At 40.6% G+C, this 14,609-nt stretch overlaps 1 protein-coding gene across 2 annotated transcripts in view; it reads left to right on the top strand.

The window, feature by feature from the left end:
- cds1 (CDP-diacylglycerol synthase (phosphatidate cytidylyltransferase) 1) overlaps window positions 1-14,609 on the top strand; it is a 28,524-nt gene that overhangs the window by 9,094 nt on the left and 4,821 nt on the right. For both annotated transcript variants that reach the window (XM_040154126.1, XM_040154127.1), the window contains exons 3-9: window positions 5,301-5,458; window positions 8,834-8,930; window positions 9,082-9,179; window positions 10,748-10,887; window positions 12,016-12,074; window positions 13,085-13,167; window positions 13,577-13,664. In XM_040154126.1, the coding sequence (XP_040010060.1) occupies window positions 5,301-5,458; window positions 8,834-8,930; window positions 9,082-9,179; window positions 10,748-10,887; window positions 12,016-12,074; window positions 13,085-13,167; window positions 13,577-13,664 (723 nt within the window). The remainder of the gene's footprint in view (window positions 1-5,300; window positions 5,459-8,833; window positions 8,931-9,081; window positions 9,180-10,747; window positions 10,888-12,015; window positions 12,075-13,084; window positions 13,168-13,576; window positions 13,665-14,609) is intronic.

Raw genomic sequence — 14,609 nt, 5'->3', positions numbered from 1 at the left:
GATTAATCTGACGATTATTTTCTCCAATTAGCCTTTTTATCATTTGTCTCATAAAATGTTAAAAAAAAAAATTTGGAAAAATTTTGATCACAGTTTCCAAAAAGTCAAGTCAGTTAAGTGTTGAGTTTAATATCATAGAAAACTAAGAAGCCTAGCAAATATTCACAAAAGAGGAAATGGAGGCATTGGTATTTCTGGTATATATGCTCGCACAAAATGACTTAAGCTGAGATTCATTTTCTCTCGATCGTCTAATCGATTAATCAACTAATAGTTTCAGCTGTAGACAGAAGTTGTTTCCACATGTTAGCTCTGTTTTCCGATTTAGCAAAAGCAACCTTGTGTTTGATAATGCAATGGACTGAGTTGGGGGAGCGCGGTGCTTCAGGTACTGGTGAGATGAACGTGGCCTTAGTGTGGATGTGTCTCGAGTTGCTTGTCACCTCTCCTCTTGTGTGTGCCCCCCCCCCACACTCTCTTCCTTTTTCCTCCTGGTTCTGCAGAGAAAGCATTAATAGCCAGAAAAGAGGACAAAGACGACAGTGGAGGTGAGCTGAGCTGCAAGGGCAGTCATACTGCTGCCGCGGCCTTAGTGTCTCTGTGGCTCACAGACTGCAGAAAAACACGGACGTCTAGTAGAGAGTGGATTTTTGATTGCACCCCCTGCTGTGGCTGCCTTTTGTGTTTAATTTCGTGCTCTGTTAGCAGTGTTTTCTTTTAGTATTCGCTGGTGTTGATTGCAGGTACTCAGAGATTAAAAAACTTGGAACGGTATCACACAGATTTGCAGCTCTGTTTGAGGTGTTTGTCTGTGACTGTGAAGTGGTTCGCGTACTTTGGTAAATAAACAAAAGATTAAGAGTTTTTCACAGTTTAATTAAGAAGCTTGAGTATATTGACCCAGATTAAGATATAATACTGTAGCTCTGCATGTAACACGTTTGTGTGTATGAAGTAATGTACTGGCCAAAGCTGAGGCTTGTTTCGTGTCGCAGAAACTGAACTGTTGAACTGTTTACCAACTGCACCCAAATCGTCAGTTTGAGTGAATTCCTTCAAGTATTCCTGACTAATTAACTTACCATCCTTTCTATCGAAAAGGTAGGGAGCCTGTCAGCGGCCATCCTGTTTTTGATACATACTGTATGTATGTATGCAAGGTGTTGCGCAAACTGTTGCACATTATGCTCATGGTAACGTGTAGCCATTTCACAGAGCTGCTGCAAACAGTCCAAAATTTTTGGGTTCGTGTCGAACTCGCAACTTTGGAGACTCGTCATACTCATCCCTTGGAGACTGCTAATTGACTGCGGGTATATCCATTAGCTGAAAGGTTGCTATCAATCTCAGCTTGCAAGGCTTCAACATCTCATCCAGTTCAAACTTCGTTTAAGTAAATCATAATCATCAATATATCAGTCATCTATATCAGAAGCCACTAATATCGGGGAATAAATTATTAGCTTCAAATACATTTCGCTTATACTTGGAAGTGAGCGAATTAGGCAAATTTTAGAGTAGGTTGAGAATTCATACATAATTAATGGAAAAGACTGGAGTGTTTGCCAATGTAGATGCGAGTTTGAACATGGGGTGGCACAGACTGAGGCGAAGACGCATGCACATTGGCTGATCCGTTGGTACACTGGCTGTTCGTGGCAGTCAACACGGTCTGCACAAATGGTCCAGCAGTCAAGGAAAAAATTAGCTTTGCTTTCTGCCCGAACACACTCTAAAGCTGACTAACTTGTGAATGCTTGTTGATTGAAGGAACTTTGAACCTATCACACCAAACCATGAAAACGAGGCAGGGTATAGCTTTATGAAAATGAGGCAAGATGGACAAATATTTAGGGCTGAACGATTAGAGGAAAATCCAGTTACCTTTTTTTTGGAACAATATTGTGATTTAAAGTGAGATCTTTCTTTCGTCGGGCTTCAACTGACCATTATTTTCGTTCTCAATTATTTCCTAATTTTCTCGATTAATCAGCTAATTGTTTTGTCTATAAAAATGTCAGAAAATTGTGAAAGGCGCCGCTATAATTTCCCAAAGCCCAAGATGTACGCAGATTGCTTGTTTTATTCAACCAACAGTCCAAAACCCAAAAATAATCAGTTGGGAATCAGGTACGACAACAAATAGCATCAAATCATCACATTTGAGTAGCTTTAACCAGAAAATGTTGGGAATTTTTGCTTGAAAAAGGGCTAAACAGTTCATTTTAATTATCAAAATAGTACCAGATCAATCTTCTATTGATTGACTAATTGAATAATCAAGTAATTATTGCAGATCTAATTTTTATATATATAAATCTCCAGGGCTATATTGGTGTTCTACAGGTATTTAATTTATCAAACATAATCAGATAAAATGATGCATTTGCTTTTGTTTTTCAAGCCAGTCAATTGGGCAAAAGTTAAATTACTACTTTAGCTAGTTTTCCATATGAAATGTTAGTGGTTAAGCTCTCTGAAATGGTCTGTTTAAGCTAAACTAACTACATCTGTAGTGGCAGATCCTGAAATATTATTTGAGCTGCCTGAACTGCTATATGTTGATTTATTTTCATGTGCCAAGAGACCGGTTAGATAGTCAAACTATCTAACCTGCCCCAGTTCAGGTCACAGTTAAAATTTAACAGCATTTATCTTCTGTCTAGTGTCCATTTCTTGCCAAGATGATTGAATATGCAACTTGGAGTGTATTGGTCCATCTTCCTTTGACTTCAGTGTCAGTGCAATCTTCCAGAGAAACTGTTTTAACCACTGATGTTTTTTTTTCTTTTCTTTTTCAGTCAAGATGTGTAAGCAACACTGCCAGATAGGACAATGTAGCTTTTCAGTGTTTCCTCATTAAAACTTCTAAACCTTGAACCTGCTCCCACTTTCAGCGCTTTCCCAGCTAATTACAAGATCTGGCCGAGATCAGAGACCTTATTTCTAAATGAAAAGCTCTCTGATTGAACCCTGATGCCCACCGGTAACCGTATTTAGCGATGTTTGAGTAAAAGCAACCATGAAAGGCAAAAAATGTCCAGGAGCATCAGTAAGGCTGTCAAGTGGAAAAAGGAAACATAATCTCCCACAATTAGTGCGTGAGCTCAGGAGGAATTTGTCTTGGTTTTAAAAATAGACTCCTTGTTGCATGACAGACCATTACTGGTGTTAACTTAAGAGCGAAAGGGCTGGACTTAATATCGAGGATGTCACTTACTTATTAATGATTCTAGTCTGAGGCCATTTCCACACTAACTCTGCTAAATCTGAAAAAAAAAATCAAAAACCTTCATGTTCTCTCAGTTTTGATCTTCCATCCTCATTGAGCCAGCATTTTTCAAAACCAAGATGCTGAGGTATGGTTTTCACAAATATGGCTGCGAGAAAGGAGCCAAGTTTCTGCCGTGTCTAAGTCCTGCTGGCATTGTTTATATTGTACCGAGCATAAATTTGTTGTTTTTTGATTTTTAAACCGGGGGCTCATTATTTTAATTCAATTTAAATGTATTTTGGTTTATTAAAAACTCCTGGAATTTTGTACAGGTCATCTTAGATATTAGAAAACAATCGAAAATGGATAAAAAATATTAAATATCTAATTCAATTTTCAAAAGTCCTGTCGTTTTTATTATTATTATTATTATTATTATTATTATTATTATCATTATCATCATCATCATCATTATCATTATTATTATTATTATTGCGACTGTGGTGCATAATCGGGACCCCATTTGTATTTTCTCCCCATTTTTGTCTTTTCATTATCTGTTGCATGTGCTGAGTAGTAATTTTTGCTGGAGGACTAAAGTGCACTCCTTGGAGCAGAAAAACTGCAATGTTTGAATGTGTGGGCCCCAAAAAAATTCAATGTAGAAATCTTTTTAACTCAGTTTTGGTTATTTTAGGTTAAAAAAAAAAAGGTGTTTGTTTCTTTTTTTTTTTTTTTTTACTTAACATCGGTGAAACTTAAAATGATGACCCTTATTTTTACTTTCAAGAAATCACTGAAATCAAATTATATAACATGAACAAGTGGGAAAATTTAAAAACTTTAACAGAAGGTAAATCAAGCCTCCAGGAAGTAAATTATGAATAATTCTGTAACTACCGCAACAAACCGATGGAGGACTCAACAGATATGATGAACGGGTTTGTATGAAGTGAACACACAGTACACTACTTGATTTGACTGTTGTATTTTGCATTCAACACAGAGGCAGAGCACATCCCACTCTAGAGATGCAGACCTGGTGTAAAACCAGATTAGAGATTCATTAATACCAATAAAGATGTTTGCCTTCCGGGCAGCAGGCTGTTAACCTCTTGACACCAAGCGTCGACTTTCAGCTCAGTCATGCTCAGCCTGTGATCCTCCAGCTTTACTGATGAGACTGGAATCAAACTTTCTCCTTTTATGTACATTTTTGAGGGTTTTTGTTGGGTTGAAACATGATTTTTAAAAATACTATGGAATCTTTTGGAAATATTATGTTCAGATTACCTTAAAAGATGGAATCATATTTCACCTCAGGTCAGTACTAGATAAACGTGAGTACTGTAAAGGCGACAAAATAAACAAAACCGATTTCAAGAGCAATGACTAGAAAGTAATTGTTTTCAATGTTTATCATTGAATAAACATAACAGTGTCAACAAAAAGAAAGGAGAGATTTTTTTTTGTTTGTTTGTTTTTTTTTGGCCCATAATTCTACTCATGCAAGAGCTTGCAAACCCCCCCCCCCCCCAAAAAAAAAAAAAGAGGATTAAAATGATGAGGCCAATATGTGATGATTTCTGAGAAATTTCATACAATCACCTTAATTGTGGAAAGTTAATTTGAAAGTAATTCTTTCACATCAACTTTTGTTAATTTTATTGAGGTTGAAGAGGGAGAGAGGGTTCGGGCCGTGAAAGAAAAATCACGTTATTGGACCAAATGGTTGCGCAACCAGCGGGCTGTTTTCACAAAACTTCTGTATGTTCATGAAATGGGGAACGTTTCATGGAGAACGGAGACTTAACTGGAATTTCTGCCTTTCCTAACAGTTCTACTTCAGTACATAATATGCAGGAATAAGGGCACCGACAGTCTGAGTATTTTGAATTCCTGGAGGCTGCCTCTGGTTAACACACCCACACACGCCTCCGCGGTTACTAGCAGACCTACTTGAATCCCAGCCAAGCTTAGGGGGCATCATGCACCACTTCTGTAGTTTCCTCCCTCTCTCAGATAAACACTCCCTATCTTAAGTCAGTATTTCAATATCTGTGTGTCTGTGTGTGTGTTCTGGCAGGAGGCCGAGGGCGATGACAGGCTGGGCCTGCAAGGTGATGCAGAGGGAGAATGTGATGGTGACTCCAAAGCAGACACTCCAGATGTTCCTCTCTCCACAGCAGACACAGACAACACTCCGCAATGCCTGAACAAAGCTCTGGAGGGCCTGCCACCCAGGTACGCACTGCTCAAACACAGATACGCACGAGATGGAGGCCAACAGCTGACGTTTGTTGCTGAAGTGCATCCTGCTTAGAAATTTCACAGGAATTACTCGGCAGCTTGATCCTGCCACAGATCAAATTGGAAGGATCAAGATTATATTCTCTAACATTTAGCACTTAGCCTTACTAGTCTATGGTTATGCACTCTCTCGAGAGAGAGTCCATTTTAGGTCAACGAGCTTTTAGGTCAAATGTGGTCCACTGCTTAACTGCGAACCATCATGTTCAGACAATAAAGCATTTTTTTTTTAAATGGATCACTAGTTTGTCATTTTCCTGCAACTGGCTTTGCATCGGTGCCGGTCTGCTATTAGTGTTACTTTGCACAGCCACCCACAACAGGAAGTTGAACGAGCAGATAGTCTTGGATTTGTTTGATCACAAGTAGGTCAAAATCAAAACTTCAAGGCCTCAGCGCTCAAGTTCTTAGTTTTACAAAAGTGCTAAACAGGGCATAAAATGTGCAGGTCAGATGACTTACTGCCTAAAGTGTTGTTTAAGTATACTTCAGCCTTAATATTGCTGTAACAAGCAGTTTCCCCGCCATCTTTCATGAAGAGACCCCTGTGTGTGATTGATCATCCTTCCCCTGTGCATCTAGGATAAGTGGACCAGAAATAGATTGGAACCTGCAGGTGTTAGCACTTATTAATGCAGTGAGGGCAATGCAGTTGCTAGTAATGTAATATATGATTATTCGTAAATTATATTATATTATATTATATTATATTACATATTTTAAAAAAGGAAGGAAAAAAAGTCCTGTTTCCCTCAGTTGACACCCACAGAATAAGTCATTGAACCGTCACACCTTTATACATTCAAGTATTTCTCACTCACCTGAATTTCAAATTCTAAGAAAGGTGTGTGCTGACAACCCACTGTGTCAAGTATTTCCTGGTAAGGTTTTTATTTTGTGATTCGTTTCACGACCTTTTAATGTTTCAGACATTGAAAAACGGGCACTCCTTTGTCCTTTACAAAACAGCATGCAAATCTGTTTTCAGAAGAGTAATGCTTCGGCATTGATGGCCTGTAATAGCTTTGATTTTGGAAATTTTGCAACTGTACTATCTTTTCAGTTTTTTCAAGCACTGAAATAATTCCCAAGGCTTGGTTGTGTTGTGCACACAACACTTAAGGAATTTTTTTTTCTCTCTTGAGCCTTGTCATCTTTTCTTTTATATTTCGATAACTGCGTCTATGGTGAACACTCTTCATTTATGGAGTTTTGTGGCATATTTAAGCAGGGGCCAGACTGAACAAAGTAAAAGTCTGGTAAATGTATTTAAGGCTGTAGTTAAAACTGTACACGAGCTACTATGAAAATAAGTATTCTTGCACAGTTTACATTCTTGTAGTGTGAAACCCCTTCTTGCCAGCAGTTCGGGACTGTTAGACTTGGCGATCTTTACCAGTTCAGCAGATACAGCAGCACCTTGAACCAACATGAAGGAGGCCTTGTTTGATATACAGATGAGAAGTGGAGGGTGTGACCAATGAGTGACAACCAGGTCTCGGGGCTTAAAGGCTCACAAGGAGGAAACCACTAATCCCCGCAGGATCGAACAGCATTGGAGCTGGTGTGCTGCAGAGAGACCTGTGGATGAACAGGTTGCAGAGTGAGAGAAAAGGGAGGGGGATGGGAAAAAGAAAGGAGAAGAGAAGGAAAGAAATTAGAAGAGAGAAGAGAAACAGATGGAGGGATGGCCAAGATGCAGCAGAGATAGAGAGGAGGATGGCTGGCAGCGGATGAATGCAACGGGCAAAATGGCACATTAGAGAAGGGTGAATAGATGGACTTGGAAGGTGAAGAGAGGAGGAAGGGTGTTCGTTTAGGTGAGAGAAAGCGAGTGAGTTATGGTGGGATGGCGTCAGAAAGAGAGAGTGAGTGTGGGCGCACGGTGCTGAGTGGAAGTCGCAGCAGCTTTTTTTCATGATGCAGCTGTTTTTCTCCTCCATTCATGCAGCAGGCAGCGGGCTCTCGGCCGTGCTTGGCTCCTGTGCAGCGTTTAGCTCTTTCCCCTCTTTTGTTTTGCTCCCAGGCAGCAGGCATGCAGCAGTTTGCCTCGCGGCAACATGGACTGCATGACGTGTTGTGAAAAACACTCCGGAGGACGAGGCCTCATTACATATTTTAAGCCGTGGTAGTGTCACGGCACAGGTAGTACTAATAAAATGATTTGTTTTTAGGTTTAGATTAATACTCACCACTAAACCTCGTGGCTTTACCAGCTAATAAAAGGCCACAACATATGCAGAATACCTAGATTTCCAACAAAAAAAGGATGCAGGCCTTACCTGAGCCCCCTGAACTTGGCTAACTTTCCGCTCACGCCCCACTATTTCACCGCGGTGGCGTTCACTTGACTGCGTGGTTGAGCCAGCCCACTTGGGTCTGCCCCGGTCGTCTCCTCCTCACACCAGCCGTGCGCTGACCTAGGTGTTGGTTTCAGTTCATTTTGCTTAACAAACAGATGAAGACAGGAACTAAACCAAAACGATTCAGGGATGACGTCTCAACAGGAGTTGCTCCTTGCTATCTGCTGCAGCAACGCCGGTCTCAAGCGGCTATATCTCTAATCTCCCCTCTCACTAGCTAATATTGTGCAAGACTCACCTTTTTTGAGTTTGCCTACCAATAAAAATGACAAATTTACAAATGAATGTAACCGCGACACTAGCGGCTCGGAAAAGGGGATGGGAATGTCGGTCTGTATGTTAATCGGTTGACCACTTTGGTCCAGGCTTAAATAGTTCAACAGTTACCGGATGTATTGTCATGAAATTTTGTACAGACATTCATGGTGCCCAGAGGATGATCCCCCGACTTTTCCTTTAGCGCCCCCATCAGGTAAAAGTTTTCACTTACCCTGTGAAATGGACTGGCACCAAATTTGGTACAGATATTCCCGGTATCTTAATGACTTCGGTGAACCCTCGGATCCCACAGTTATGAAACCAGCAGCCATGACCACATGCCAGCCCCTTTTTGACATGCCTTAAGGCTTCCTCTCTTTTATCACGCGCACCTTTAACTCCAACTAGTCAGCTTACATCAATAAGCACATCAGCTCTGAAAATTCAAAGACGCTGCTAGTCATGAGCCGCTATTATAATTTCATGGCTCTAATGTAGAATTTCATGCTGGCCATGTTTTATAACTGGAAATACAGACATAGAGCCCGACAGTAAATCTTTTCTCTCTCGCTGTCTCCTGTTCTTTGAATGAAAATTCAAATAAAGCATAAGTGAATTAGGGAAGAAAATCATGTGATTTTGAAGAAGGAAATACGTCCATCAGTAATTCAGTTTCCATTCTCCACAGATGGAAGAACTACTGGATACGAGGCGTTCTGTCTTTAGCCATGATTTCAGGCTTTTTCCTCATCATCTATATGGGACCCGTCACTCTTATATTAGTGGTAAGTGGCAATGAGTGATACCGTAGCAATTGTATGAGTCCTCAATGCATCTATTCTACTGTCAGTTCTTTTTCTGTAATTCATTCTGTTACGTGTAATTTGCCTGAGATTTCTTGTCACGCCTCTGCTCTGTTCCTATTGTCTGATGTAGGTCATGAGTGTCCAAATCAAGTGTTTCCAAGAAATCATCACCATTGGCTACAGGGTTTACCATTCCTATGAGCTGCCCTGGTTCAGGACTCTAAGCTGGTAAGGAGCTAGGATTATAAAGTAAACAGCGGATGTACAACTGAGAACGGGTTACCCTTAAGAGAGCAATACTGCAGAATTTTAAGTTTAACTTATGCTCAAATCTCACCACAGCAGTGAGCTTTCTCTAGTGTTTTTTTTCCTCAGATCAACTCAAGTGGTGCGGTTTTCTTATTCAGATTCACTTCAGCAGGACAGTACGTGCGTTGATGGACACACAGTGACAGTTTTCGACTCTGGTCGGGGATGTTTTAGAGGGAGGAATATTTGTATTTCAGACAGGGAATGTGTACATATTCTGTAAAATATCCCGTATGTAAGGAAGTTTCAGGGAATTTCACAGATCGTTCTGGAATATACCAAAGCTTTGTTTGACATAAAATTAACATCCGGTCAGATGCACTACAACTCAGTCGATAAGTCTTTTGGAACAGACGAAAAACACATCAACACAACAGGAAGTACTCAGATATAGGTTTGTAACGTCACTACCTTTTACACAGGGCTTGCTATTAAATACATACAAAGCTATACTTCTTTTTGGTAGTTGCCAAACTGTCTGTATCATCAAATATTTGTCATCTTGTCCACACTATTGGATCAAATAGCTCCTGTTCTAGATCAAAATTTTGTCAGCTTTATACAGTTAATTTAGACAGTTGTCATGTGGCGCTGTTTGTGTACAGACAAGGTTTGACAACGGGGACGTCAGGTTTCTTTTTGTTAAATAAAAAAAAATTATTTTCGTAGAAACATAAGTTTAAATTTCTCAAAGTACAGTAGGTCAGGTATTGTATCAGCACTTGTACTGAAAAATGTAAATACTGCTCATTTAAAGACTTAAGACTTTTACATCTGAGCAACAGTGGCTTGTTAGGGGGCACCCAAGCCCACCTGACTGTTAGGTCTGTTCATTCTGAGTTGTCTTTATGGCTTAATGGTATGTAAGGTGATCAAATAAGTCAGAAACAGGCAGTATTTCTCATCTAAAGGGACCACCCAGTCATTTCTTCTGTCAGCCACACTCCATTTAACTCTGCTCTTCCTCCGGTGAAATGCTGACTCAGGTCAGCTTTGTCTGCAGGTACTTTCTCTGAATATGCAACACCCACCTCCCCCACGGTACCTAAGTTTGCTTCTGTTACAGTGTTTCTTTGTTTTTTGGTTTGGTTATTTTTTATTGTTGTTGTTTTTTTGTTTTTTTTAAAGTAGGTCACCTTTGCATACACAGCCACACATACAACAGCACTCGGTGCGGCCAGGAGCAAAGATCACTGCCGTGTTGGAAGTAAATGAAGGCTAATTGAAACTTGCCCCTTTCACCAAGGCCGCCCGTCATAACAACCCCTTACACACACACACACACACACACACACACACACACACACACACACACACACACACACACACACACACACACACGCAGAGCAGGTCAATGTACAGTAGGCAAGAAACACTGGTAGACGTTGAAACCCGGTGACTCACAACAGAGTTTTTACATACATTAGCACACAAATATCTGCACAAAAACAATTGATTCCCTCTGTTTTTTGTTATTTTTGCCTCAGGTACTTCCTGATTTGCGTCAACTACTTCTTCTATGGTGAAACCGTAGCGGACTACTTCGGGGCTCTGGTGCAGAGGGAGGAACCTCTGCAGTTCCTGGCTCGCTATCACCGCTTCATCTCCTTTGCTCTGTACCTCGCAGGTGACTCTCGCCCTCGAGACAAAATAACTGCTGTATCTCGAAAAAACACGCACATTCCTCGGCCCCTCTGCTCCCACTTAATGCGTTTTCTTCTAGAGAGATGGATTAGATTTCACCAGACACGGTGTAGTGGAGCTGGGTTAGAAATAAGTTTACCGGGCTGAAAATAAACCAAAGGGAGAAACAGAAACCTCAGGGAGACTTGTAACATAAAGTCACTCGTGACTTAAAGTGATTTACAATGAAATAAGTTCATCTCTTCATATTTTGAACTACTAAGATCTCCAAATGTTTTGCCACTGCTGTAGATAGTTCCAGTGTGGCAATAAGGGTTTGCAGTCAGACGAGTAAGAACATGCACAGAACAGCTAGGTTGGTAATAATTTATTTGGAAGAGAAAACGAAGACAAACATCATTACCTTAACCGTCTGTTGTAAACATCCATCTGAACATAACCTTGCATTTGCAGAGGATTTTAGTTAATTTGTTGGGCAACTGTGTAAACACCACATTTCTATTTGATTGCACTGCACTGATGACGGGATCATAGCAACAGTAGTTTGATTTTAATCCTGCTGCTGCTGTGTCACCAAGGTTTGCCTCTGGGCTGAATAGAGGTTCTGTCTACTGGTCTCTCAGTGGTTAGTTTTAGTGTATGAAGGGGGGGTGAACCCGTTTCTTCCCGAGTCTTGCTGACATAGTTGTCTGTCAGCCGACCCAGCCAGGCGCCAGCTGCAGTTTTGAACCCCAAGGACACTGAAGCAGGCAGCATCTTCTCAAACTGTTGGCAGTAACAGCTCCCCTGAGGGCCCTCCCAGGTTCATGTGGACAACCCTGACACAGGGGCTTTCAGCGGACAGCCTCCTGAGTGCAAAATCACAAGTCTGAATTAAAATCAGTGTAAACTCTGAAAGGTCGAAGGATAAAAGCCCTCTAGATGTTTTTTGAGAAAGATGAAAAAATGTTGTGAATTGTTCAGTCACTGGCATGCCACACACACACACACACACACCACTCCATACGGTTTATGCAATTTCTTATTGTTGTGATACATATTTTTTAATCAATACTCTGTAATCTTGGAGTAAAAACTGACAGCATGTCTACTCTTGTCTACTCTTTCACAGGGTTCTGCATGTTTGTGCTGAGTTTAGTGAAGAAACATTACCGCCTGCAGTTTTATATGGTGTGTATCAGCCAAGTAACCCTCTCCTCCTCCTTTACTACACCACTAACCTTCCTATCCATCCCCTTCCACTGCTTCCTACTCCCCGCTAAGTCCCTCTGAGAAGATTTGGGACGCTCAACTTGGGGTCTGATGTTGCCATTTTAGAAGTATTTTTTTGGACTTTACACATTTTATTTACTCACTTTTCAGCTCTTTTGAAAAAGTGTTTGCTGTTAAATGCTGAAGCTTTTGTTATACAGTATGACTCACAGATTAGCCGTCCACATTACTATACAGAATTTCACCCTGGATAAATGCAGGCTTGAGCTTGAGCAATAGCTTGAGCTTTATTTCAATTCACATGCATCTGTTTTGCTTTCTCTACCAACTGTGGGCACCTTTTATGCATCACATTTTATTGGCCCAAACTGACTGTTTTGCAACTATTAACTAATTGAGTTTTAATTTCCATTTTCGAGTTAATTTGGAGATTATATATGTGCAAAGTGCCATGATTGCAGACATTTTTAGACTTCTGGACCCCAGAAGGATTTGGATTTCCTTGCCACCTATTGAAACATTATCATTTCCCCAAAAGTTAACAGAAAAAAAAAAAGTCTGAAGTTTCTGGCAAAAGAAGGCAGCTTCTCGGCTCGTATTTGCAGTTCTGTACAAGCTGAAACCTGGTTTCCCGATGCTGCTGTGTCACTGTTTTTAAAAAAAAAAAAAAAAAATTTAAATATTTTGTCACACTCACCTTCATAAAATTGTTGTTTGAATATGTCCGATACATTTGTGACACTCATCCCAAAGTGTTTGATAAAGCTTTTCCCTATATTCATTTGTTTTGATGTTATCGACATGTACCATATTCCATCTCAGTCTGCAGTGTGGCTATGTCAGTGTCCTTCACCTCGTCTGTCTGTTTGTTTGTATGATTCCACTATTTCTGACACGAGCCGACTTCTGAGCAGGCGCGGCTGCATTCCAGTGAAGTGACACTGTGGTGTTTGTGTTTGCCATTCCAGTTTGCTTGGACCCATGTGACCCTGTTGATTGTGGTAACTCAGTCCCACCTTGTCATTCAGAACCTGTTTGAAGGAATGATCTGGTAAGCAGGACACGGAAAAGACAGACCTGGGGAACCGGCCTTGTTGTCTCTTGACTTTCACTACGTATGTGTCGTTGGATTGCAGCTGGTTTTTAAAGTTTGAGCAACCCAACAGAAAGTGACCCACAGCAACAGTTAATTTAAATACAAATAAAGCATATTCTCTTTTGATTAACTCTGACTTAACTGGCTTAGTCAACTGGAGACATAATAATTACCCTTTTAGTTTCACAATAACTTAAGTAATATGTCGTCAAATTAGAATACCACACATGTAATTTTTCCCTGCCACAGTGCAAGAAATGTAGGCACATTTTCCAGCCACAGCAGGAACTGATCAGATTTTGGGTTGTAGTTGGTGTTATTTCCCCCACCACCTCTCAACTCTGCTGAAATTCCTGTTTTCCAGGTTCATTGTCCCCATCTCCATTGTGATCTGCAATGACATCATGGCCTATCTGTTTGGATTCTTCTTTGGGAGGACTCCACTGATCAAGGTTAATCAAACATTATCTCAATTCTGATCATTACATTTGACAGATTTACATTATATTTAGTGGCTTTACTATATGTTACATACAACAGTGGAAAGAGCCTACGGTGATTGGTATCATTACAAGCAACCAGTAGTACAGGTTTCTCCATCTTGACAAAAAAAACAAAAAATTAAGTTTACGGAATTATTTTTTTATCATTTTTATATGGTTTGAATAAACAGTGTAAATGCTCAGGGATAGTTATGCTTACTGACAGTAGACTAGTTATTCAGATAAGTATAACTGAGTTTGGGTTTTTTTTTGTTTTTGGTTTTTTTTTTCAGTAAGCTGAATGGGAGGAGACATGGTGCATTTATCATGGGGGGGGGGTCCTAATAATGTAGTCGACCAAAAATTTTAGACTTGAAGACTTTCCCTTCCATCTTCTTCAGTTCAGCTGACTGGTCGGGAGTCCCAGTCATCTAAAGCTTTCAAGGTTGTTCACACTGAGACATCGTGACCCTTTCCTAAGGGATGTTTTGGTTGGAGAACATTGGGAATATGGGAGGCAGGGGCTGTTGATACAAGCAATCAGGTCCTTCTGTGAGTGAGCCAAGTCTGTTTTCACGGCAATAATTGAGTGTGTTCTTGGTGGCCATAGGGTTTGCCAAGGTTGCGCCTTCTTACTGGTTATTTTTGGGGTTTTCTTGGACACAATCTATAGGTGCATCTGAGGAGTGGGAGATGTTCAGATTGGTGGCCTCGGGATTGTCATCTTTGCTTTTTGCCAAAGAACTACCTCTATTAGCTTAACTGAACCCTGACCTCCAGCTCGCACTGGGGTGGTTTCCAGCCGAGACTTAAGCAGATGGGATCAAAGTCAGCACCTCCACGTTTGAGACAATGCCGTTCTTCGGCAAAATGGTAGAATACTCCCTTTGGTTTGAGAAAGAGTTGGTGCCCCAG

This window comes from Xiphias gladius, chromosome 19, assembly GCF_016859285.1.
Source record: "Xiphias gladius isolate SHS-SW01 ecotype Sanya breed wild chromosome 19, ASM1685928v1, whole genome shotgun sequence".
Taxonomy (NCBI): Eukaryota; Metazoa; Chordata; class Actinopteri; order Istiophoriformes; family Xiphiidae; genus Xiphias; species Xiphias gladius.
This window is presented reverse-complemented; position numbering and strand designations above follow the sequence as displayed.